The following is a 27,838-nucleotide window of genomic DNA, read 5'->3' on the forward strand; positions in this document are numbered from 1 at the left end:
ATGGTTTTCAACGATTCAAAGGTAAGACTTATTAACAGATTTAAATTCGACGTATAGCTGTAAACGTCTGTTTCAGTAAATACAAAGAGGGACATCAAAAATGAAAATGAACGTCTGAACTGTCCAGCTAACTAGTCTGGAATGTACTTATAATATATGAAACCAAGTTTGATCAAACAAAGGGTCGAATACAGCTAAATATTGGTTAATTAGTGTTCAAACTGTGCAAAGTTAAGACTCGTTTGAATAGTGTTCAGTCTTGGTCGAATATTGTTCAGTCATGGTCGAACATTGTTCAGTCTTGGTCGAATATTGTTCAGTCTTGGTTGAAAAAAAATTGTTAGTCTAGGTCGAATATTGTTCAATCTTGGTCGAGTATTGTTCAGTCTTGGTCGAATACTGTTACTCTTGGTTAAATTTTGTCCAGTCTTGGTCGAATATTGTTAAGTTTTGGTCGAATATTGTTCGGTGATGGTCGAATATTGTTTAGTCTTGGTCGACTATTGTGCAGAATCAGTCACAGGATTTGACATATATTTTTGAAATACATCTTGAATGTGCAAAAGTATCATTTTCAACTTTTGTACTCTTAAGAAACGGTAAATTTAAAGCAAGGTATGTAAAAATACAGACTTTTCTAAAAGGTAGAGTAAACTTGAATAAAATTACAAAAAACAATTCTAGATTTTTTTCCTGGTTCAAAAGTGCATTCTCGTTCATTTCTGTTTTCGTTTCTATAAGATGATACCTTTGTGTACATGTAGTATACCTTGTATGTATGTTATACATTATGATATATGAATGATAACTGTTGGGAGTGCTTTAGAGTTGGAAAATGTAATGTAAATGGCGTTATAACAAATAAAGTTATTAAAGCTTTGTATTCATTAAGTTCTATTGGCTTCCTGTCATTAAACTAAAGCAATGTGAATTGGTCGTCAATCACTTGTAATTTAAAACTTTAAGAGTTCCGTAAAACGTGTTTATGAGCACGAAATAACACAAAAAACATCATATTCAGTAAAATTTGAGGATATTCCGCAATTTCGACCGTGTATATAAAGAACAGCCCAGAACCCAGACCGTCAGTGGATATAAGTCGGGTCATCTTTAAAGACACCTCGAACCGTCTTACATACCATGGCTGGTGTATTATTTGATTTGAAGAAATGTATTGAAGACGCCTTGGACCGTCTATGGAGAAAATTGTGGACCGTTAAAGATATAAAATGAGGAGATGTGGTATAAGTGCCAAAGAGACAACAATCTTTCAGAGTGAGGTGGATTTAAGCAACTACAAAGGTACAGGTTGCCATACGGCCTTCAACGATGGACAAAACCCATACCGTATAATCAGCTATAAAAGGCCCCATTAGGAAAACAATGTGAAATAATTCAAACGAAAAAACAAACGTTCTGATTTGTGAAAAACAACGAATATAACTTATCCGTACGGCCTTTAACATTGAATAAAATCCAAGGCCCTTGCATGACAAAATGTAAGCAAATTCAAACGAGAGAATCAGCGACCTAATCTATGCTTTATTAATTAAACAATAAACCCCAAAAAATGTAGCATGCATCAATCAACGACAACCACTGAATTATAGGCTTTAGACTAGGGAGAGGCACCCAACGAAAGTGACAGGTTTAAACATTGTATTTTTAAAACATATATGATATATGATACCTTACACACAACCAATGTTTCTTTTGTAAACTTTTTCAACAGCCCAAATCCAAAAGGTATTAAGCGTTTTACAGTATTGAAACCAAAAGGGCATAAAAAGAACATAACAAAAACAGTCTAATGGCTATACATATCTTTATTCTCGTCAGTAAAGCTGTGGTCACACCATACCGGATATATAGCTCAAACGGACGCCGAACGGATGAAAAAAAAAGTTTTCCGTTGACAAAATTTGTATCCATTGGGTGTCCGTTGGTATACTGATCAAATAAAACGAACGGGTAACGAATGCCTAACGGACACTCACAGGATATGCAACGTACGAGAAACTGAAACGTACCGGACAGAACGGACGTCGAACGTACATCCAACGGACGAGTACCGCATAAAACGGACACCAAACGGAAGCGTACCGGATAAAACGGATGAACAAGATAAGCGGAAAATTAAAAGTAATAATAATATATATCTTTCAGGCTAAGCAATGATCTTGCCCACCATCTCCTTTGTTTTCTCCTTCTTCTCCTTTCGACAACTAGTAGGTTTATATTTGCAACATTTAAGTTCAGTCGGACCTGAATAAGAGCTGCTTGATAGTGAAGACATGCTCTTTCTCCAAGATCCATCATAAGTAATAGACGTTCATGACACTCAAGAAATCTGACATATCAATAATTGTCATTTCTGAGTGACGCGAAATTTTCAATTGGCATTTATCCGTTTTACATTCGGTAGGTATCCGTTATCCTTCCGTTCATGTCCGTTTCCCATCCGTTCTATCCGTTATACGTCCGGTAGAAGTCCGTTGGTGAATTTGTCTACCGGACCTCTAACGGATGTATAACGGACAAGTAACGGATACAAAACGGAAACGAAACGGACGAGTACCGTACAAAACGGACGACTACCGGACGTTCAACGGACACTTCATCCGTTGGACGTCCGTTCAAAGTTTTGAACATGCCCAAAATTTTCCACCGGACAGAACGGACATCGACGGATATGGACGGACGTCTAACGGATAAGAACGGACGTCTAACTGACATGAACGGATTGAAAAAAAGGTATCCGTTCGGCATCCGTTCGAGCTATCCGTTAAGGTTTGACCGAGGCTTTAACCAAAGTACAAAGATATAGAGACAATGTCAACTTTTCACGCGGTTTTTTTACACAATTATCTTATTTTAAAAACATGAAATTTAGTTGAATCCATTCGCATCATTCAATCCATGTCAATACCTTACACAGATCAAAGACTTATAATTTAGTACGTTTAATGAGAAATTGCAAGTTTGGAAAAGGATTTTCTAATGAAGTCGATTTATTGATAAAAATATGTTTTTGTTAAAGTCCATAAACATAAACATTTCCTATGAGAAATCAAGAATGAATTTGGGAATTAATTCGCTAAAGCGTGATACTTTGGCAGTATAGGGTGAAAAAAGTTGAGGAATGTTTTTTTTTCAAATATTTACATTAACGGAATACTGATTAATAATTAGCTATTTAATAACACTCAAGTTTGTTCAATATTGTCAAAATCAGCTCAAAACTTTTGAAATGGGCAGTACTACTAGTGTTAGGTCACCCTATCCGCACTTACAGTTTTGCACAGAAAGACACATTGATATACATATAATTTGTAAATTGTAAGCACAAAAAATATGTAATTCCGATTTATTTATTATTTAAGTTTTAAGAAATATAGGAATATAAATCATACAATAACGAATAGTATGTCCAGACTAGGTAAAATTGCAAAAATGGTCACTAAGTGATACAAAAATAAAAAAATAATACATACAGTGCTATCAAAAACATTTAACAATTACTGTTGTTTTTATTAACATTGTATCCGTCAAACTTTCTCTCTTTTATTTTATTGCATTGTGCCATTCCATATCATTTGATTTATTATTTTTATCATGGCCAAAATGAATACAATAGTTGCTTTCGCTGTATGTTTTTAAAGATATCAAGTCGTTTTAAGGTGGATCATCGGTATATATTTTCTCAGATAGAATTTGTTTATACTTTGCCAAAATGAACACTTTTTAATGCTTTTTTCCAAAATATAATAAAAAGTATGGGTCACCGTGCTATTTTTCAAGCTACAAGTGGTGCAAAATTGCCGAAATGTGTATAGATTGTTCATGATAGAACACATTTGTGTGAATAAAAAGAAATCTATGACATAGAATTTTAAAATTTATATGAGAAGGTAGGCTTTATAATATGCTTTAAGAAAATAAAATGAAAAAATGGTGTCACCGAACTTGTTTTCTTGCTACAAGTAAAAAATGAAAGTTTCACTATCATTCCAGTATATTTTTTTTACTATTAGAGTATCTCCCCTTAAATGGCCAAGTTGAAAAATTGATTCTAAAAATATAAATATTTGGTTTTGTTTAAATATTTTGGATAATGCAATAAATCACCTATTTTTCTTTATACAAAAAAGCAGTCTTAAACATAAATTGCAAATCTGTCTCAAAATTTGAAGATTTAGGCAAAGAACTAGACCGATTGTGTACTGCTATTGTACAATCCAAGATGGCGGTATACAGTGAATCTACCTTAACTTCATAAATGTATAGTGTTTAAACAAACACATTATGCATATAACTTTCTTTGGGTTGTTGGATGCACAAATAAAGATAAAATCATTTCAGTATATCAAAGAATAAATTTAGATAAATTATGTTTTTTTTTAAAGTTAAATCCACTACTAAGTGGCCATAAAACAAAACAAAACTAACAGTATTTGACCTAAAATGAAGTACTAAGAACTTGAGCCTTACAAAATAAAAATCCCTCTCGCGACAGGTGAATAATTATTTCGATAGCATACATTCTTCTTTGCTTATTTTTTTCTGAAAAAAAAAATTCTTTAACATCCCTGCTGTTAAAAGTGTCAGTTGGTTCCTTACAAGTATAAGCCAAAAGTAACAAAAAAAGGGTCTTAGTGTTGACACATTCAATGTAGTTACTGTAATACCAATTGAATCAAACTAGAATTTAAATAGTAGTTTGACTACTAAAGCTGCAGTATCATAACGAAAGGAATGAATAAATTGGAAATAATGCATTCAAACTAAATAGGCAATCCTTGCGATAATCATCAGTGCAACCGAGGATACATTAAATCAAAATGAAGAAGATTAGAGAAACAATGCCAATGATACCATCGCTTCTAAATTGGATATTGACTTAAATACATTCATAGTGTCGCATGTCCGTTAATACGACAAACAAAGCTTGAATCAATTCAATTTTCTTCTCGATCACGGATAAATCTTAAACACAAACTCTTAAATTATAATTGAAGTGTCTTGTGTCTTTTGATTAAATTGTATTTTCATGTTGTCAACTTTGATACTATCAGAGCGAAACGCCAATGAAGATGTCCGAAGGACAATACTGTGTTTCTTAATGAGAATGTCGGGTCTGCTTACAGCTTTCTTCATCTGGATTAGTTTATTTTGTCGTGTGAAATTTTCAGAAACAGGTTACCTATTGAATACATCAGAGTTACTATAATATAACTGAATGATCCGAAGTACAAAATATACGTGATTGGAATTATAAAACATCTAGTGAACAAGAATTAATTTTGTAATATTTGACTAATACTACTAAAGCAAGGGAGTTAAAAGTTAATCTAATTGCTCACAATCCTAGCAGTTTTATACAGTGAAAGTGCAACTTTTCCTTTAAATTACAAAGTAAATCAACTGTTTCATATCGAATACCATGTGTAAAATTGAAACCAATGGTATCATGAATCAAAATCGAGCACTGTTAAATTGGATAATTTGCATATATATTCACGTAACTGTTCTAAATCAGTCAATTTTAGGACACTCACACAGTTCTAGTTTAATTGATAACGTTGTTATTAAAATTGGAGGTTTATTCGATATAGATGGTAGTAGACCAGACTGGATGGGATATTCGGAATTAATTGCTGCAAAAATAGCAGAAAAACATTTTAATGAAGCTTCAAAACATTACAAGATTGAACTTTTAGTCAACGATTCAAAGGTAGGATTATAATCATTATAGATCCATGCCTATATAAGGACGTTTATTTATCTTCGGTTACATGTATATAAGACAAAGGTATCTCGATCCTTTTACACTTACTATATCAATCCAAATTATCACAACCCTCTCCTTTCTCACTTATAAATGCATTATATATGTCTTTAAGTCCTTGAAATATTTATTTAGTTTGTATTTAGAGTCATTGGTGTATTTTTTTTTTATTTTATATATTTTAAAGGCTTTTTCTATATTGCAAAGTTAAAATGCATAAATCTCTCTACGGAAAAATACTCCTAACCCAGAGTTGAAGGCACAAAATTGTATAATTATGCTGCTTTTTAGCGGCAATATCTCTTACCAACCAAAGGATTGACTACACATTATCTATTTAAATAGAGTTCAAACTTTTTTTTATGCCCCACCTACGATAGTAGAGGGACATTATGTTTTTTGGTCTGTGCGTCCGTTCGTTAGTTCGTTCGTCCGTTCGTTAGTTCGTCCGTCCCGCTTCAGGTTAAAGTTTTTGGTCAAGGTAGTTTTTGATGAAGTTGAAGTCCAATCAACTTGAAACTTAGTACACACTTTTTACCTATGATATGATCTTTCTAATTTCAATGCCAAATTAGAGTTTTGACCCCAATTTCCACTGAACATAGAAAATGATAGTGCGAGTGGGGCATCCGTGTACTATGGACACATTCTTGTTTCATTCGAGGTTAGATAAATAGGTAGATCGCAGCTACATTTACTTTTATTAGAGACATATATACACATGTGTATATATGTCTGCCTTTAATTCATAGTAAAAAAATTCATCAAAGATACCAGGCTTTGAAATTTGTACGATTTTCATGTGAATAACACTCCACGTCGCTTTCACTGTATATTGAGTCAGCTTTAGCCAGGATAGAGTGTTATCAAAAGAAGAGCACCTTTTCATCATTGGTCATACATGTATTTTGTAATTCATTGTTAGTAAATGTATTATGAATGATGTTGGATGGACTTGAGAAAACTGTCAAATCAGGTCAAACATTTTAAAATGCACTGAATGTGTCATAAAAGCAATTAGTGACACACTTTTACCAGAGTATAGTCGGTCGACGTCCTGATCCCGATCAGGATCACCACTGACTCCATGTGTTTAGTTATCACGCTTTTTTAAAAATCCGTCCACCCTATTAGATCGTCAATCCGATAGGTAACTAAATACTGCCCTCGCGTTCTTTTCAATGACTCTATACTCCGGATTTACTACTTTAAAAACACATTCTTATATTTCGTCGTTTGTCTAAATTTCATGTTATTCCGAGGTACATTCACTTTTTCCTTAGTGTTGTGAAAACCTGTTTTCATGATATCAGGTTTGTCCCTGAATCTAGAGGGCAAGAGAGTCGTGGCAAGAATCTTTTACATTATCGGAGACGGAATCGCTTAAAGCCAGAATCAAATCATTTGCTTTTTCCATTTAATCTGCACCGTCAGGGAACGGAATGCCACTTACAGTAACTGTTATGTCAGTGTTATTAAACGGATTGTGTATACGACCCAACCGTTTATCATGTACCGTTATTGTTTAATGCAGGGTTTTGTTGTTCTACGTTGTGTGCATGCCGTTGTGCGCCTCTCCTTGCCGACCTCTTCTTTTTTTCATATGAGTCGGAGTTCCGTCAGATACTTGTCAAAAAACAAAAATATCAAAGAAGCCAAGATATATTGATGATGTTCTTTCCATTAACAATCCAAACTTTTGTGATTGTGTTCCATTAATATATCCTCCAGAATTAATGAAACAACAGACACGGCTTCCTCCGCCTCATTTTTATACCTCGAATCCGACATAAGCGGTCATGTCAGTACCAGAATCTATGACAAACAAGACGATTTTAATTTTGAAATTATAAATTTCTCCCCTTCTTAGCAGCAATATACCAACTTCACCTGCGTATGAGATATACATTTCCCAAATCATTCGGTATTCAAGAGCTTGCAGCTACTTGTCAGACTTTATAAAATGTCACCAATGTCTGAGCAGAAAGTTGATGAACCATGGTTATGTCAAAGAACGTCTCATCCTTTTTCTTAAAAAAGTTCATCGGAAGATACCAAGACCTTGTTTTGATAAATATTCCGTATTAACTTCTCAAATAATACATGATGGTCTTAAAGTATAGATTCTAGGTACTGACGTTGTTTATCATCTTAATTCGTGTAATAGTGTTCTTTTTATTTGTCTTTGTATATTTTTAACCTTTACTGTTTAGTCTATTTTTGGTAATATACTTTTGGAGCGGCTCGGTATTTATACATCCCACCATTGTGTTATTGTGCTTTGGTAATTTTTGTATTATTGTCTTTCATTTTTGCTTATGTACTTTGTCTATAAATTGTTTATATGCCATTTTTGTTTTTCTTTGTTGAAATAGTTATTTGTTTTATAGTTATTAAGATTATTGAAGGCCGCACTTGACCTATAATTGTTTACTTTTTACACATTGTGACTTGGATTGAGAGTTGTCACATTGGCACTCATACCACATCTTTTTATTTCTATATAACACAATGTTGACTGCTGTACCCCAATGTTTTACATTTTTACCTATTACGTCTGTTTGTTTTGCTCACACATTGTTGTCAATATAATGGAATTCTATGCGACTGTCATACAAGTGAGAAGTTTAGCTAGCTATAACACCAGGTTCAATCCACCATTTTCTACATAAGGAAATGCCTTGGAGTTCGGTACTTTTTTTATTTTACTTTTTTGTATTGGTTAAACCAGAGGCATATATACACTCTGGTTGAACTGTAGTAAATGTCAAAATGTCATTATTGAATAATTAACAATTAAAACCAAATTCTGAACATCATTATGGCATTTAAAGAACTACCAATAAGCAACGACCATTGTAGGAAATGTTATTTTTTAAAAGACTTTAAGACTTTTGAACGAACCATGTTATTGAGATAACACAAAGCAAGAATCCCGCTTACTATGCAAACATATATCAGGTTACGGATGTCTTTTGTGATGCATTCTGCATAAAACATATAGACTATAAATTGTAATGATGAAATCCGTGCTCTAATACAAATCATTTCCCTATATCTAGCTCCAAAACTGAACAATAAGGTGCAAATATCGTTTAAATTAATGACAGTTTATAAAGATTCGGAAATAAACTGGTTTAATCATTACCATTTTTCCTATTTCACAATTACTTTCATTCAATAACACCAGTTTTGTCATCAGTGATATGCTTTTGAAAAAAAACATAGTTCGAATTCGAATTGGTGATTAAGGTATGATTTATAGATACTGAACCCAAAATGAAAATAAATTTGACATGTATTTGATCATCTGCGATGTAAATTATGGTAGTCTTTTCAAAGCGGTTGATTTGGACTTATCGGTACAGCACACAGTAAGAAATTACATGAATCATTTAAATGAACCTTCAAAAAACAAGTGAAAAGGTTTCGAAGGCGCCTATGAGAATATACGCTTAATGAGAAATGTGGCAAACTGTATCGACAAAAAAGTACATTAAATGAACATGATCGACACTAAGTTTGACCTTATTGGACCTACAAAAGCAATCAGATTCAAAGATCTCGTGTTTACATAAAGCCATGATAACATTGGAAGTATATTTATTAGTTTATTTTACGATTTTGGGATAAACGTTTTAAAAATATATATTCAAGCGAGGAAATGTAATCAATTTTTGGCAATAATATCTGGTTAAAAATTTGACATGAACGCTTCTGTTTTGAAAATCAGGCAAGATACGAGTTCATCTTGATAGTTTTAGCGGTTTATATATGACATGGATTTAAATCATTTTTAGCAAAAACGATATTTTAGATTATAAACAATAAAACATGGTATCGATAATTAGATTTAAGTAGTTGCATTCTTTATTGATTTTTTTTTTCATGAAATCCTGAATTATTTGAAGAAAAACTTATGTATTTATTTATTCATTCATTAATTTATTTTTATTCGTTTCTATGTGTATTTATTCATTCATTCATTTTTTCTATACGTTTCTATGTGTATTTATCCATTCATTCATTTATTTCTATACGTTTCTATGTGTATTTATTCATATATCATGTGGTTTATATTATCGTCATAGTATTGAAACATATTGATTTTTTTTCAATTGTTTATTTTGAAAGATGCAAAGGAGTAAGTTTTGTATGGGCCTTGAATATTTAGTCCATTGTTTCAAGATAAAATATATATTTCAAGTTGGTGAAAATACACGTACTAAGTAAGTGAAATAGAATTGTATTGGTGAAATTTGACGAAGTCGTCAACCAAATTGAGACTTAGGACACATAGAGCGCACGCTACGAAAATTATTGTAAATATACCAGTCTGATATGTGAAAGTTTAAAACAAACATTATGTAAAAAGATCTTTTTTTGTCGAGGCATACGCTCTCTGTTTTCTGTCCAAACATCAATAGCACTTTACCTGTTTTCATTGATTTTTTTGTGAAAAATCTAAATGCGTGCTATTTGTAAATAGATATAGGAAGATGTGGTATGAGTGCCAATGAGACAACTCTCCATCCAAGTTACAATTTATAAAAGTAAACCATTATAGGTCAAGGTACGGCCTTCAACATGGAGCATTGGCTCACACCGAACAGCAAGCTATAATGGGCCCCAAAAAAATTACTAGTGTAAAACCATTCAAACGGAAAAACCAACGGTCTAATCTATATAAAAACGAGAAACGAGAAACACGTATGAACTACATAAACAGACGACAACTACTGTAATCATATTCCTGACTTAGGACAGGTGCAAACATTTGCAGCGGGATTAAACGTTTTAATGGTACCAAACCTTCTCCCTTTTCTGAAACAATAGTATAACATCACAACATAGAAAAACACACTATAAAATATCAATTGGAAGGCTTAACTCAATCAAAAAACGTAAATTAACACACAATGAACGAATAAATTTGACCTGTGACACCTGAATGCAAATACACAGTTAATGAAAAATTACAAGGGATAAATAATTAAAGTCAAAAGTAAATAAACAGGTTTAAAGTCATGAAAGAACGTTATTATACGTATGTATTGTGATATTGGTCAATAAATCATAATTTGAAATTTTAGCTCCAAATAGGGACCATTTTAGGGCCTTATCTAACCTACTCCTTTGAAGAATTATTAATTGCCATTTTGGAATGTATATTATATAGTGTGATCCAGGCGTAGCAACAGACGCACTTTTAGATTTGATATACCGAAAACCACAGATACTGATGGTTATGGGAGGCGCATGCTCAGAGGTAACAGAAACTTTGGCAGAGCTGTCCCCATATTGGAATTTGATTTTAGTGAGTTATAGATATACACATTTATTTCTCCGAGATTTCCCATAAAACAGATTAATTCTTCTTTAGACCGCCAACGTCTATCATTTGGAGAAGTTCGGTGTGATAAAAACATGTTCTAGAATATTTAAATAATCAACAGCCAAGAAAATAGGTCAACAAAAACAAATGCCACCTCCTTGTCCTTTGTCTCTGCTTGATAGTCATCTCATTAGAAATTATATCATATCTCACTATTTTTATAAGCCTATAAATGCAGAAATGAAAGATGTAATGAACATATAGTTGCAGCATCAAACTTTTTGTTTAAACTAATCTGAATTATATGGGTTGTATATTCTTGTACAAGAACATAGATCATAATGGATTGAAACATGCGCATAGAGCATGAGCTAAACGGGAACCAATATATCAAATATGACTTGATATTGATCAATGGAAAAGAATGGTGTTATCTAATTTAAACCACAGTAAGCAGAATTGGATTGAGCAACTGACACTGCACTCAAACTCTCTCTGCAATGAAATGTGAACTAAGTATTCAGAGAACATTAGCTTGAACATTTACATGAAGAATGAATTTGAATCTGTATTAAAAGAATGATGTATACACGAAGCATGACGTTAACCTTCACATGATCTTTTAGACTGTAGTAAGACTTAATCATGAACAGAAAGCATGAACTAAACTAGCACATTTGGCTTGAGCTATTCCATAAATATGTAGCATGAACATTTAACATTTAATTTTTACACTATTTATGAATTAACATGGACATGTAGTTTTTACTATATTGAAAATGAAAATGAGTATGGACCGGAACGTAAATCTACAGCATTAAATCAATCACAATCAAACGCACAGACCTTGTAGTCTACTAACAATTAAGTGAGCATAAAAATCGGTATCATCAATTTTATGACATTAGCTGAAAACTTTTTTTGTTTAGGTTTCCTATGCATCAACCTCACCAGCCTTAAGTGAAAGGGAGAGATACAAAACTTTCTTTAGACTGGCGTCAACTGATTCGTCCAACAATCCAGCAAGAGAATTATTTATTCAGCATTTTAAATGGGATACTGTAGCTACCATATATGAAAATAAGGAAATGTTCTATCTTGTAGGTGAATATAAAAGCATCCTTGTATTCTTTATACATTACTAATTATTTATATCACAATGGTTTCTTAAAAACAAAAAATGGATCTAATATTTAATTATAATGTTAACTTACATCTTGTTAGAGATACAGGGTAACTTTCATTACGCAATATCACGTGCCTCATTCAAAACTTGAAGAAAAACACACATATCAAAAACATGTCAGTTCATGCAATGCGACCATTATCGTCGTCGGACGAGGAAAAGATATGATATTGTAGATTAACAGTCAAATTTGACTCTTTGATTACCCGAATAAGCATAGCTTTGCTCTTTGTGTTTCCAGAGTCTTGTCCATGACGCCACAAAATAATATATGTTCAGATGCACATAAAAGCTTTCCTACCGTTAGACTAAGTGCAAAATGATAAATCTATAGTTTAAATGATATAAAGCCTTCAATTGTTCTTAATTTGAAATTCAACCAATTTGTGCAGTAAAATCTGATAGATATACTCTTTTTTCAAAAATTCCTCATGTCTGATATTATCTCATAACTATGTTTTTATTGGTAAAGTATGACGGCAATCAAGGCAAACAAATCATCTCGTGACTTACTTCCGATAATGGTTTTTAAATTTTCTGTATAGTGTTTTATGGTCTGTTGTTTGTCTTTACGTAATGTTTCCTTTGGTAACGATTTTGTCAGTTTTTCAATAATTTGTGTGTTTGTACTGCTCTCTCTTGTATGACCTCAAACACAAGCAGTTTGTGTTATGTATTCCTGTAAATGAAATATCAAATATTTTTTTTTTACTTTATAGAATCTTTTTCAATTGATTTACTCCATTTGTTCGCTGGGTTACAATGAAACCGACATGTAACATATTGACATTTTGTAGCTTTATATAACTAGTTCAAGCATACAAACTTTCCAATAATTTGATGTTTAATGTTTTTATCATAAAATTTCTAACTTTACATATGATACATGTACATAATCAGTTTACCGTTTCTAATGCTCCAGAACATTTATGAGCTCGATTCCTAGTTTAACATATTTTCACTTGTAATTGACATTGTTGAAACTAGAAATAATTACCATACCTGTCGACATGAGTTCAATTCTGCTTTGGTGAGTTTTGTTTTAAATTTGTTTTTCTAAAAATGGTTTTGACGTCAATTTATCTTTCTGTTCTTTGTTATTCAGGCATAAAGCTGTATGCTTTTTGTAGTCTTCATGGAATGGCAATCATACCACGTGTTTTTAAATTGAAGCAATCTTTGAGCAATCTTTCTGTTTTTCAGGCTATTGATGGACTTGCAAAAACATTAGAGAAAAACAAAATAACAATTAAGAGATCAGTGTCATTCAATACAAAAGAAACTGAGATATCATCAAAAATCCTCGAACTTCAGGTATTTTTTTTTTCTTTAATTGATGAAGGTTGATGATGAAAATCCTCATGCATTAATAAATGGCTGCGGGAAGTTCGGTCGGTAAAGTGTTTCAAAAACATGTTTTTTGTCATTCTCCCATCAATTAAACTCTTTTGGATTCGAATATACTCCATATTCATAGCTACTCGGAAGCCAGCAATTCGTAATCGCCTTTATTTGGTAAAGTTTTACAGGAAGTTTTCAGTTTAAAAACAATTAAATTTAAAACTTTAAAGTTGCAACTTATTGAGACAATACGCTATTCTGTCTACGACTTTCGAATGCTAAAACTTTCAATAACTTTTAAAATATTTGCTCCTATTCCCCTTGGTACAAAAATAAACGACGAATGTTATTTCAGAAACAATTGTCACTCAGGTTATATTGATAAACATCAGTGGATCCTGTTGTTTTAAAGTTTATAATTGATAAAAAAAAATCAATTATGACAATCACTATTTTACCAATGGCAATTGGTATCGTCTCACATCAGGCAAAAACAAAACTATATACTGCAGAAGGTATCTAAACATTCTCAGTGTAATATTTTTTATCACTGCATCTATCCAACTAAATGCATTAACATGCGAACAGTTGGTATCGTTGGTATCTTTCGCCTCTCTTTTGAATACCACTTATATATTTTTTGTTCTTACACTTAAGCAAGATTTGGGCTATTTTAATTTTTTTAAATGTATTTTATGCAGTGAAATACCAGATTCTACACAAGAGATGGACACAATCGCGCAATGCACATTTAAGAATAAGGCAAAGATTATACATCAAACACACTACTTCTTTTTATTTTACAGCGAGCCGATATTCGAGTCATAATTGCAGGTTTTTCTGAAGTTGCAGCTAGGAAGGTTTTCTGTCAGGTAAGCTTTATATGGAATAACTTATAATCTTGAAATACATTTGAGTGTACTACATCACATTAAAGTTATAATTAAGCATTCATAGATCACAAGGAAGCTGTAAAAAAACTATTCATTCCTGTAGAGAAAAGACTCAAGGCAAAAACAATCAAAAAGAATCCGTATGCATATACTGTGAATAAGAAAAAGAAATACCAAGACTTACACTCGTCAGATTTGCGTTCTTAAAACAAACTGAAAGGCTTTTGACTAAGATTAGTTGTAAATGAGCCACATGACAGCAACTTTCAAATATACAACGGTCATAACATGATCTTGAATAATAAATGAAAGCCGAAACCATACTAGCTATGAAATAGCGTTTTCCTTTTAGCTTTAGTACTCGAAAGCTGTCGAGACCAGTGGTATCATTAAAAATAACGCACGTACAGTACATTAAAAGGACATTGAAGTGTAGGTTTCTGTTATTTCTTAAAATAGGTGTTTGCAAATGTCAACAAAATCCGAATGGCTATATTTTTTTAACAAAGTTAACACGGATTAAATGGAAGAAACCTAAAGAATCACCAATATATATACAGCACTAGTATATGAACCGTTTCATAATAAGAACGTACGAAAAATAAACCATATGACTTTTTATTGATATTATTCGCCATTGAAATAAAAAACGAATGGAAGATGCTAGGCTTATAATTTAGTACACTATACTTGCATTTCGCCTAAAAATAAAAACCTAATCACTGACGCTCGAATATTCAAAAGCCAATAACAAGTTTAAAGAGCATTGAACATTTCGTGGCGTTTGATAAGAGACATTGAGATTTCCACTATTGTGTGTTGCCTTATCATCATATAAAAGTTTTCAACGCATTTTAACAGGAGTAACAAAGCTGGTGTCACTAGTGGAGTAGGATCCAAACTGCCAATCCTTCCAGCACACTTGAGTTTATCCCTGGTGGAATTCGTCTTGATCAATTTTTATTTTCTGTATAGTGTCTGCTTTTTTGTTTGTCTTAATTTTGTTTTTCTTTTTAACCGTGGTGTTTTTATTGGACTTTTTTTTGCCTCCCTATCAAAACTAAACTCCCAATGAGTGACATTTCATGTCAGCACAGGAGTTATATGACCACTGGGGTGTTGATATTCTGAGGACGTAACGTCAACCAGCAGTGGCATCTTCCAAGTAGTTATAAAAGCTCATTATTCAGTACAATTTTTTATCATCGGTCTAACATTTTTACTGGTTTTGTTATATGAATTGTCATCAAACTTGTCAGTTTTTACGGACTTCTCCATTTTAAATTTGCCTTGGAGTTCAGTATTTTTTTTTATACGTTTTTTGTCCATCTGTATTCTATGGGATATTTACTTTTTGCACTCTAACATTTATCTGCGCTTTTATCTTTACAGATATACGATTGTATTACTACATTCTATACAATATCGATACAAAAGTAAATATTTGATTTAAATATTGTTTTAGGCGTATAAGCATGGTATGTTTGGTGCCCGATTTGTATGGATATTGATCAAAGAAACCGTTGAAAGGTGGTGGGAAGCCTCAAACGATACAGAATGTACAGTAGCCGAGTTACAGAAAGCGACCGAGGGATATTTTATTGTAACAAGCTTGAATACATTTAATAATAACCAAATGTCTGTTTCAAATATTGTAAGTTTTCAAAACAATTATTTAATACATATCTCTTAAAAAAACAAACCCTATTTTTTTCTTTTTCCTAATTTTTCTTTCCTTTTTAACTTTTTCCTTTCTTGGAAAATTATATATCATAAAGACGAATTAGCATTTATGACCAGCCATTGGATATCAACTTAATTAAAGATTCGTCATTCTAAAAATATGTTACGAACAACTCAATATAGCTAATTTAAGATGCATTTATTTGGAAGTATTGATGAGCCTAATGCGAATCTGTAAACCCTCAAACTGTACCCTAAATAAAATGATAAAAAGCAATATTAGTTTACATAATTCTCAAAAAGAACAAACGACAAAAAATGTAAAACACCTTGATATCACATAAGAGATTCCTATAACTACTATTAAATAAGAATGCTGTTATTTTGTAAATCTCAAATACATTTATTACTCGTGCATTTATTTAAGCATATAATCGACATTTTAGTTAGTGATTCAAACAATGGAATTTCAGAAATGTCTAAATACACGTGGCTGTATCATAAAACATTATTGTGGATTGTCGTTATTTAGTTTTGAAATTGAATTACTGTCAACACAAGCTGATCGATTTTGATTTTTTGTTTAAATACTACAGACGGCAGAAAAGTTTCTGGTAGATTACAAGAGTATAAATGGTACAGTACCTCTCAGTCCATATGCTACCAGTGCGTATGATACAGTTTGGACCATGGCATTAACTATCAAAGAAACTTTACGACACTGGAGAGAAAACAGCTCATCACATAACATCTCACAATTTGATTATGATGACGGAGAATATATTATGGCAGATTTGCGTCGTGTTATGCAGAATTTGAGTTTTGATGGCCTATCCGTAAGTTTTGAAAAGTTAAACAATCGACTAGTACGGACCAAAATATAAAGCCAATACTTTAGTTGATAAAATAGCCTTGTCCGTTCGTTTTTTGGAAAATGTCTCAAATTGTAAAATAAAGCAGTCGACAGATACTTTCTATTCAATTGATAGAATCGTCTAGAAAAATCATAATTTGACACTAGCATTTTGTAGTCAGTGTACTGTGGGAGGGATGACACAACATGATAAAAATGATGAAGTTGTTTCAGGATACATCAAAACGATATATGTATATCTGTTGTGTGTACATTATTAATTTCGGTTATTGACATGTAATAAATTACCACTGCTACAATTGTCAAATCCTATTTATATTTTATATGTTTCTTGTAAACAGTAATTCGAACAATGCAAAGAGTCCAGTAATAACATTAATGGTACTAACTGTATTACACCAGATGCGTATTTAGACAGTAACTGTTTCTTCGGTGATGTTCGAGGCATCGGGATATATTCATCATTACTCATACAAGTGGTTTTATGAAGATTTCGTGAATATATTATTTGTATGAGCATTACTCGACAGTACGTCGTATATTGTTGTCAGATCATGTATGTGACTGAGAAGAAGCAATGTGTACATTTTGTAACAGACTAGTAGCTTTCGTTAGACCGTAACTATATGTTGTCAGGGAAAAGTAAAATCACAAAAATACTGAACTCCGAGGAAAATTCTAAAAGGAAAGTCCCTAATCAAATGGCAAAATCAAAAGCTCAAACACATCAAACGAATGGATAACAACTGTCATATTCCTGACTTGGTACAGGCATTTTCTTATGTAGAAAATGGTGGATTGAACCTGGTTTTAAAGCTAGCTAAACCTCTCACTTGTATGACAGTCGCATCATTTTGCGAATTTGTAATTGGTTAATGGTCAATATGTTTTTTTTTTCTGTTTTGCATTGTTTTAAAACATTCACTATCTAAAGTCATTTTTACTCTAAAATATCTGCTGTAATAATGATTTAAGGTTGAAGAATTAGATACAGAAAAATTTAAAGCGCTATGAAGAAAATGATTCTGACATAGTAATTAGTAGAAATACTATCCGATGGCAAATCTATGAACATCAACAACAATTTACCAAATAGTATGCGTCACAGATACATACATTGAGCACACATTTATGTAGAGTTGAATTCGACAGCATTTGCCTCCAAAATCATGACTTCGACCTACAAACAGAACTTTAATTTCCTGTTACAAATACAATTACTATGAAACTGTAATCCGTACCATGACAAATGTACTTAAATAAATCTTCATTATATTAAGTCGAGACCAAGAATTCTGAAGTATGATATCTAAATCATGCCACTTCTGTTTCAATGGGAATGCCTGAGCTTATAGTCCTTATCAGTAATGACCTAGAGGTTGTAAATGAAAAAGATAAGGATTTAGCGCATAAAATAAAAAAAGCAATACAAATCATATGATGTTACTCTCGGCAATACAATACTATAATGACGTAACTTAAATTGAAGGATTAGGTAAGCGTGTACAGATTTGATTAAAATCTCCCATAAAACCGCTATAAAAAATCGAGCGGATTGCAGATTTAATGGGTTAATAAAACGAGAAACAAAATTACTGAATACCAAAAATGATATATTTTGCGTTGCAACACCGCTGATTACATTTATTTAAATCTTCTAGTTTTTTATGAATGCAGTTTGAAGAATCAACAAGTGCAGTACAACAAATTTTACAGACGCAATATCTATCATTCGGCGATACATCAGCACAGAGTGGCATACAATTTCTACTTCATTAGTTGTGATGATCATCACAAACCACATTTGTCTCCCTTTGATAACATTGGAGTGTTATAAATAAAATATATTGACAAGTGAAATGATTTATAGTGTTCCATAAAATCCACTTTGCTCCGATAGATATTACTTCTGTTAAATGGTTACATTATTGTTTGTCTATTCAATTAGATGTAAGCAACCATAAATAATCTGTGACACTGTTGAGTCTTATACTCTGATTTATCTTGTTTTTCATCACTAAATAATAAAGATTATTCTGAAGTAAAACAGACCAGTGGGCGGAATTAGTTTGGAATTTTTTGATCCGTTGACGGGTGTAACAGAAATTGGTTCAGATAATAAAAGAATTTGACACAAATCGGTAAAATTTATAATACATTTTCAAAACAAAAACGTTCTTCTCAATTGTGATGTACATTTTGTAACCTTTAGGATTTCCAGTAGTTTTTTTTCTAATTAGTTTGTTTTGTATGTTTTCCCTTTAAGCATTCGTATTTATAAATAAAACGATTTAACCCAATACTGCATATTTTACTGAAACGTAGAAGGGATAAAGGCCTTTTTACATAGTACATAGTAGGTTCTCTCTTATATCCTTTTCAATTTACATTTTCATGTTTTTGAAATTATGCTGATGGTACTCTTGTGACCAAGAAGGATACTGCATTGTAGAAAAATAATCTATATATGAACAGCTTCGAGGAAATCTGAACAAAATAGATGTTTTAGTTTTTGCATTTTATATATCCTTTCCCAAATATTTACAGAAAAAAACCACAAATTATATTACCACTTTATGAATTGATGAATATCATCAATTAAAAATAGAAGCGAAGTCAAGTAAAGCTTAATTATGGCATAGTTTTGTTTTCAGGGACCAATATCCTTTCAAGGCCCGGATAGGAGGGGAATATCGGTTGTCTCACAAAATCAAGGTATGCTTTCAATTTCATTATTGTGATGTATACTTATATAAATCTTCCGATAGTTTTTAACAGTCGTGAAATTATTTTCATCTTTCACTTCCTTTTCTTTTATATGAATATTTTTGTATATAAATATAAATTTATAATTAAGTAGTGTTGATTGATCAATCCATATTTATTATCCATTTTTTTTGTAGGCGGTAGAATGAAAACAGTTGCTATGTACGACCCTGAAAATCGAATTTTGAATTTCAATTGTTCCCAATGTGACCACATTCTATGGAAAGGTAAAGAATGAAATAAGCATCTTATTAAAAATGCTGTTCGATATCAACGGAATCTTTCCCGATACAATGTTATATTCCATGTGGTTTGCTTGTCTGAAAACTCCTCTCGCAATGTCACATAAATGCTCAGTTTAGTGAAAAATTTCCAATATATGTTTCTTAATTTTTTGCACGAGATTTGTAGACATACCGATTTGCATGAAGAATAATATATTCGCACCATGAATAGCACCCAAACTTTCCTACTTTCATCAATGGTTTCATTATCAAATAAAATATTTTTTTCCGAACATGATGTTAACGTATTATAAACAATGGGTCCTCGGTGGCCGAGTGGTATAAGTAGTCGAACTACTGTATCTCTAGCCTGTCAACATTGAGATTGTGGGTTGGAATCGTGGCAGGTGCGCTCGAATCTAATCTTTATCGACTAGGATTGTCAATTTCCTACAGAAAGTCGGTGGTTCTCTCCTGGCACCTCGGCTTCCTCCACCGAAAAAAATGACTGCCACGAAATAACACAATAGTGCTGAAAGTGGCATTTTACACCAATCAATTAATCAATCAATCAATCAATTAATATAAACAGTGAAAGAGTATTGCCTTTTATAAAAACATGTTTTACATCTCACTTCATTAGAAGTTAAACATACAAATAAATGTATTACAATGAATATTATAAAATTAAAAGTTTGAGAAAGTTAAAATACAACAGGAAATATATTTCTTTTCTTTGAAACATTTATAAGTTGGCTAAAAAACTTTTTCTGAAATAAAATTCCCTGTCTTACATCTCACGATACAAGAATTGTTTCCTATTCAATATGACGATATTTTGAATGATGCTAGACTCGCACGGCGGATGGTATATGTAAAAAAAGATAAACGAGATTTTTGAATCGGTATACAATCATGAAACTACGGTTGCCTCTTAAAACTTACTAGGCTTATAAATAAACTCATCATAGATACAAGGATTAATATTTTGTACGCCAGGCGCGCGTTTTTTTTTTTTTTTTACAAAAGACTCACCAGTGACGCTCGAATAAAAAAGGCAAAATAAAAGTACGAAGTTGACAAACATTGAGGACCCAAAATTCCGAAAGGTTTTGTCAAAAACAGCTAAGGTAAACTATTTATTTTGGTAGGAAATCCTTAGTATTTTGAAAAATTCAAAGTTATATAAACAGTTAATTTATAATTATGACCATATCAATGATTATTCATGTGAACACAGAAGTTCTGAGTACTGGGCTGATGATTCTCTCGGGGAGAAACCTCCACCAGCAGTGGCATCGACAGTGGTTGTAAATAAACTCATCATACTTTGTACGCCAGACGCTCGTTTCGGCCACAAAATACTCATCAGTGACACTGCGTTACTGTATTTCTAAACCGTTTCACATATTATAAAGTTATTTAAAAGAAATGTATATATTTGACATTTTCGTCAGAGAGGTATATATGAAAGGAATGTTGAACATAAAGCATATGTTCAAGCGATTCTTGTCACCACTTCGTTTATTGTTATTGTCATTATTGAGTTTAAAACACACTGGTATAAAAACAATTGAAAATGCATATAACCAAAAATGATTGATAGACAAATATTTTAACTTGAACGGACGTAAAAGCTTTATATGACAACTTTAAGAAGTTTCGTTGCACATCATTTCCTTTTTTACAGGAAACAGGTTTCCTAGAGATAAAGTACTATTTATCATTCGACAAAGAGGGATAAATGACCATGCATTTTACGCCATAGTATGTGTCTCGCTGACAGGAATTATCTCTTCCGTTTGTTTTCTACGTTTCAACTATCACTACCGTAAATTAAGGTATTATGGAGATTAAAATCTTATTGTATATGTTTTTAAACAACCTCTTATTTAGCCATAGAATTATGTGACAAATTTCATTGTTAATAAATTCGTAACATACATTTACACCATGATGTCGTCAAATGTAACTGGATACCCTGCATTTATCTTGCTTTTCAATGAAATATTATCAAATCGCTGAGAGACCCTCCCTAAATTATTGTAAACTACCATTCTGCACTGACAATAACATCTTGGTGGAAATAAGATACACCCATCAGGCTAAAGCATTACTAGCTATGGTATAAGGCAAATGCAACGGTATATATCAGAAATATTCTGCATTATTTGATTTATAGAAATAAGGTGAGGTTTCAATTGAAATTTCAGGTATATAAAGCTTTCAAGTCCTAAACTGAATAATCTGGCTGTTTTTGGATGTATTTTGGTGTATACTGGGATTTTACTATTAGGTCTTGATGACAACCGCCTGCAACAGAAAAATTATCCAGTTTTCTGCACGGTAATTGGATAAAATTAAATAATTCCTGATTATATTATGCAAAACGGTCACTCTTCTATTTGAGTTCATGTGAATCCCTCAGTTTATGTTTGTTACCTTGATTTGTCCCTTCCAAATCGATTTACGATATCTGAACATCAGAAAACTACTGTGGTCTTAATTTGTGGAAAATATAAAATTATACAGAATTCTTCTATCTTTTTATTATTATATTATTTTTGTATATTAAATAACAATAACATTCTGTTTTTACACATCCGTCAGGTACACTTACATATAATAATTGCAGAAATAGTTCCGCCGTACATTAAGTGATTGAAATATTAATAATAATACGACCAAAAAGCATTTTGACAAACAGTGACAAACTTAAACCGATGCACATAAATATTATTAGTGGAACAAATAAATAATCTCGTGAGAGTAGCTATAATAGTGGACATATAAAAACGTGCTATATTGATTTTAACGTGCTTGGCAAATATTCTAGCATATATTCAAGAATCCAAATTCACGAAGCATTTTCAAGAATCCACATCGATTATGACCTCAAAAGCATCGTCAAAATCATCTATTGTAAACATCGCCGGAGGGAGTTGTCTTAATTCACTTAAACAACTTCACCAATGAAATACATTTTAAATGCTTATGAATCATCCAAATTATGCCCGTATAATGGCACTTGCTACAGGGCTAATGGTTCCTTAAAAGTGACTGATAGTCCACAAAAATTGAGAACGCGAAAGTGACAAAATCTCCAAATAAAGCCAAAAATTATATGATTTCATCATGTATTTTTAATTTATACTTTCAGATGCGTTCATTCATGTTTGCAGCCGGGTTTTCATTAGCATTTGGATCAATGTTTACAAAAACCTATCGCGTACATCAGATATTTACAAGGGCACACAGCGGATTGATTAAAAGTAAAGTATGTTTCATTATCTCAATAGTTATCTGATCATTGTTACTTTCAATTTCTAAGATGTTTACCACTAGACGTAAATCATAATATGAACAGAAATCTTAAAATCATCGTGAAGCTAACCGAAATAAAAGGAAAAAAATAAAAATTGTTGTCAACCTAATGTATTTCTATGCAACTGTCATACAAGTGAGAGGTTTAGCTAGCAATACAACTAGGTTTAATCCACCAGTTTTTACATAAGGAAATGCCTGCACCAAGTCAGGAATATGACAGTTGTATTCCATTCGTTTGGTGTTTTTGAGCTTTTGATTTCGCCATTTGATAAGGGCCTTTCCGTTTTGAATTTTCCTTGGAGTTCGGTATTTTTGTTATTTTACTTTTTACTGTGGAAGGGGATTATACTTAAATATACTTTATCATTTGTAATCATATTTTATACATTCTATGCATTTAGATACCAAAATGTGTGTCAAATTTTAAAGTTAGACGATTTTTATATGTTTTGTGGACAAGTTGTAATTTTATACAATTATAATTAGTACAGGTTTTTTGTACACGTTATCAGTAGTTTAGCACACACAGTTTTCTTCAGGTGATACACGTTTATCTTCAATAATAAACCAGCTTATTAATTTTTACTTTAATTTTTTTTTCTTCAACCTAACGTTAAGCACTGTCCTAGTGAGGTTTAATATTGTTATTTCAGTTGTTACAAGACAAGCAGTTGATTATTATCATATTCGCCTTGCTATTTGTTGATTGTACTATGATGGTATTGTGGGTTTTTGTAGACCCTATGCAACGACAGATATCAAATTTGACAACAGAGGTAGCTTTACTAATTCTAACTATATTAAAGAAAATCTTAACAGCATCCACTTGGTACAGAAACGTGGCAACATGTATAGGCAACCTAAAATCAAATCACAAAAATGAATAACAAAGTTCACGGAAGCGCAAGAATTAACTCTGCATTTCCCCAATTTATTGAACACTTTAAATAAAAAAATGTATCTCATTTTTTGAAACAGATTATAAATATACAAGTGTATGCATTGTATACACTCATCATATATATACTCGTTGAATTAAATACCCTGGTGGTGTCATCTTGGCTTATGAAAATAAGAAGTTGTGGTATGATTGCTAATGAGACAACTCTCCACAAGAAACCAAATGACACAGAAATTAACAACTATAGGTCACCGTACGGCCTTTTTTGTCCACTTTTAATTACAGTTATATCAAAATATTAGTTGTGTTGTTGTATTAGGAATTATAGTTTATTTCTAAATTAAAATTGATCAAGATTAATACACTCTACCATTTAGTTAAAGGACATATGTATAAATTTAAAAGCTTTAACCAGTTTCACTAAAAAGTATAACAAAATTCACAAAATAAATGTTTGGAGAGAATAACTTACAAAATAGTAAAAAATGTGCATGAATTTGACGAATAGTCTTAACAAAATATATGGAAATATGTATTAATTTACAAAATATCTTTAACAATACTAACATCTATAATTAAGATGGTACCGTGTCATGTGATAAGTTTTGCAATTGTTGAAGCAAGATCTGCAGAAATGATCCTATAAAAATCCTAAAAATACTGTAGCACAAGTCCATCAATTATTGGTGTGAACACATGTTCAATCAACATGGTGTATATATATATATATTGCTATAAAATTGAGAATGGAAATGGGGAATGTGTCAAAGAGGCAACAACCCGACCATAGAACAGACAACAGCAGAAGGTCACCAACAGGTCTTCAATGCAGCGAGAAATTCTCGCACCCGGAGGCGTCCTTCAGCTGGCCCCTAAACAAATATATATTCTAGTTCAGTGATAATGAACGCCATACTAAACTCCAAATTGTACACAAGATTGGGCAATTCACATGTTCAAGCTCAGTTTAACGATACATGACCAGAAACATAAACACCGATTATCAATTAAGATAGCAATTACTTGGGGGTTTTGTTCAGTTCTCAAACAGCATAATTGCGCTGAAAAATCAATTAAACATTATTAATTGATAATTTTTAGTACTCCATAAGAACATTAAATTTTTATTATGTTACTTGATAAACGACATTTATTTAATACGGAAAATGGCATGCACAACCGCCATGGAGCAAATAGTAATTTCATATTATCCTTTTTAAAGCCATCACCAGAAGATCCAGATATTCTGTACATATATCAGTCATCGTGCTGTCAGTCAGTTCATATGGATAAATGGTTGGGATCGTTTTATGCATTTAAAGGACTGTTATTGATATTTGGTGTATATATGGCATGGGAGACCCGGAACGTAAAGATTCCAGCACTGAACGACTCCCAGTATATCGGAATGAATGTTTATAATGTTGTTACAATGACAATTACAGTGGTGGTTATGTCAAACATACTGTCAAAGTCACCAACTCTATCCTACATCGTGGAGTCGACAATTTTACTGGTATCAACAACTGTTACACTATGTCTTTTATTTGTTCCAAAGGTACGGACAATCTTAATTCAAATTTGTCATTGCAATTAAATAAATATAGACAATGCTAAATAAATGTGTGCTATATTTATATTATGCAAATCTACATATTAATTATATCAAACTACACAAACCATTGTGTGGGATATAAATATGATCATGCCTGGAATTCTCTTCTACAGCAGTTAAACCATCGTTGGATGGATGACTGTTTGAATGTGGAGGATGTATAATTACACAGCCACTCGGGTCTTAATGGACACGTTGAACCGGATTTAGATTTTTCATAAAGGGAAAGTATCACGTTTTTACGCGTTCCAAATGCTCCAACAACTCTAAGAAGCGTCGTTAGTTGACTTCATGCAAGACAACATGTTTGTCCATGTCCAATATAGTTACCTTTATATTCCAGTTGTAGTTCAAATTTTTCTTTCTTTTATCCCGATCGACCCACTTTGGTATAATCTTCCTATCGTATTTATTGTTTATTTGTTCTTAATATGCATGTAATATATATCAGTAGACGTTAAACAAGCAATAACTAATCAATTGATGTAATTCTGTATACCAATAAGCATACAAATGTATCTCATTAAATCGGCATAGACTGTAATTTTAATGACAAAAACTTAGTAATATACAGTGAATTTTCTAACTTCTTAGTTTTTGAATATTGTTGCTTTACTAAAACAAAATTATTTCATCGACCATATAAGACGTTTATTTTCTATACACATCATATTATAATAATGATTACAAAAGAGTGGTGGAAGATATTAAAGGAACATTCAAACTCAGAGGTCGATAACAAACTGACAATGTCATGACAAAAAAAATGAAAAACGACGAAAAGACAGTGTACCAAACACAACACAGAGAAAAATACAGACTGAACAACACGAACCCCACGAAAGACTGGGTGATCTCAGGTGCTCTGCAATTATAAGTAGATCCTGCTCCACATGTGGCACTCGGCGTGTTGCTCGTGTAAGTACACATTCGGTGATTAGTCTTCTTCTGACAATTAAACTGACAATTAGATCAGTGAAATTGGAGTGCTATGTTATTTTAAAGATAATTGCTCATATTGTAATTGGTTTTCTTAATTTTTGATGAGGACGTTTGAAAATTAAAAATTAAACAATCATAAATCTTGATATTTAGAACGCTTACATGCAAGTAACAAAGGGAAATGGTATATGAATACATTCAATTATAATAATTGCAAATTACTTTCAGTTAGATCCATTACAATAATAACATACTATCCCGTATATATAGACCATTATTTTTTGCATAATATCTCTAGAGGTTTACTTTTCCTCGTTCTTATATGTCTAATCGTGTATAATGTTAATGTACATTTTGGTAGTATTAACCCAGTAGCTTTAGTTTTAATGTTCCTCAATGTTCCCCCATTCATGCCCGAGTAAAGTATTTGTAATAAAAAAAAACATATGAATAACACTTTTTTCTAGTTCTGCACTCAAATGTTTGTTTTTGAGTTTGAATATCGTAGCCTGAATCATCGATTAATATCCATTATAAGTCAAAATGCACATATTAATTTTATATAAATTCATAATTGTTAGCTTACTCTAAGTTAAAACTAAATACATTGTACTTCAGATATACTGTATCGTTACGGCAAAGGGAGCACCAGTGATAGCTTCTTCGGGTATTCTAGTAGAAGATAAAACCAGACGATTTATTGTTAATGACAAAAGAGAAATATATTACAGAGCAGAAGTCCAGAACAGAGTTTATAAGAGAGAAATCATTGAAGTAAGCGGAAAATTTCAATTTGTAATGGCATTTCGTAATTTATCTGCATTTAATGGTTTGATAGAAACGACATTTTTTCTTGAATTAACATCACTAGAAACTATTAATGTTCTAAGCTAAATTTCCGGTACAACAGAATTAAATGATAATTCGATTATCCATATTATTTGATATCCTCCACATATTCTT

General features: G+C 32.0%; 1 protein-coding gene across 1 annotated transcript; it reads left to right on the forward strand.

The window, feature by feature from the left end:
• On the forward strand, positions 1-27,769 carry LOC127715883 (uncharacterized). Its single transcript, XM_052222003.1, has 11 exons — positions 1-21; positions 10,968-11,105; positions 12,053-12,223; positions 13,513-13,623; positions 14,457-14,522; positions 16,009-16,197; positions 16,823-16,896; positions 22,304-22,436; positions 23,251-23,367; positions 25,541-25,907; positions 27,522-27,769. Exons 1-11 carry the CDS (start codon positions 1-3, stop codon positions 27,767-27,769), a joined length of 1,635 nt encoding a protein of 544 aa, XP_052077963.1.
• The last annotated feature ends 69 nt before the right edge of the window (positions 27,770-27,838 follow it).

Source organism: Mytilus californianus, unplaced genomic scaffold (genome assembly GCF_021869535.1).
Source record: "Mytilus californianus isolate M0D057914Y unplaced genomic scaffold, xbMytCali1.0.p SCAF_9, whole genome shotgun sequence".
In the NCBI taxonomy this organism is placed as follows: domain Eukaryota; kingdom Metazoa; phylum Mollusca; class Bivalvia; order Mytilida; family Mytilidae; genus Mytilus; species Mytilus californianus.

What these genes read in the sequence shown, in the direction of transcription:
- LOC127715883 (XM_052222003.1), top strand. Translation starts at nt 1, where the DNA reads ATGGTTTTCAACGATTCAAAG. An exon ending in AAATGTCTGTTTCAAATATT is followed by an intron (nt 16,198 to 16,822) that starts GTAAGTTTTCAA and finishes TAAATACTACAG; the next exon opens with ACGGCAGAAAAGTTTCTGGT. An exon ending in CTTAATTCAAATTTGTCATT is followed by an intron (nt 25,908 to 27,521) that starts GCAATTAAATAA and finishes CGGCAAAGGGAG; the next exon opens with CACCAGTGATAGCTTCTTCG.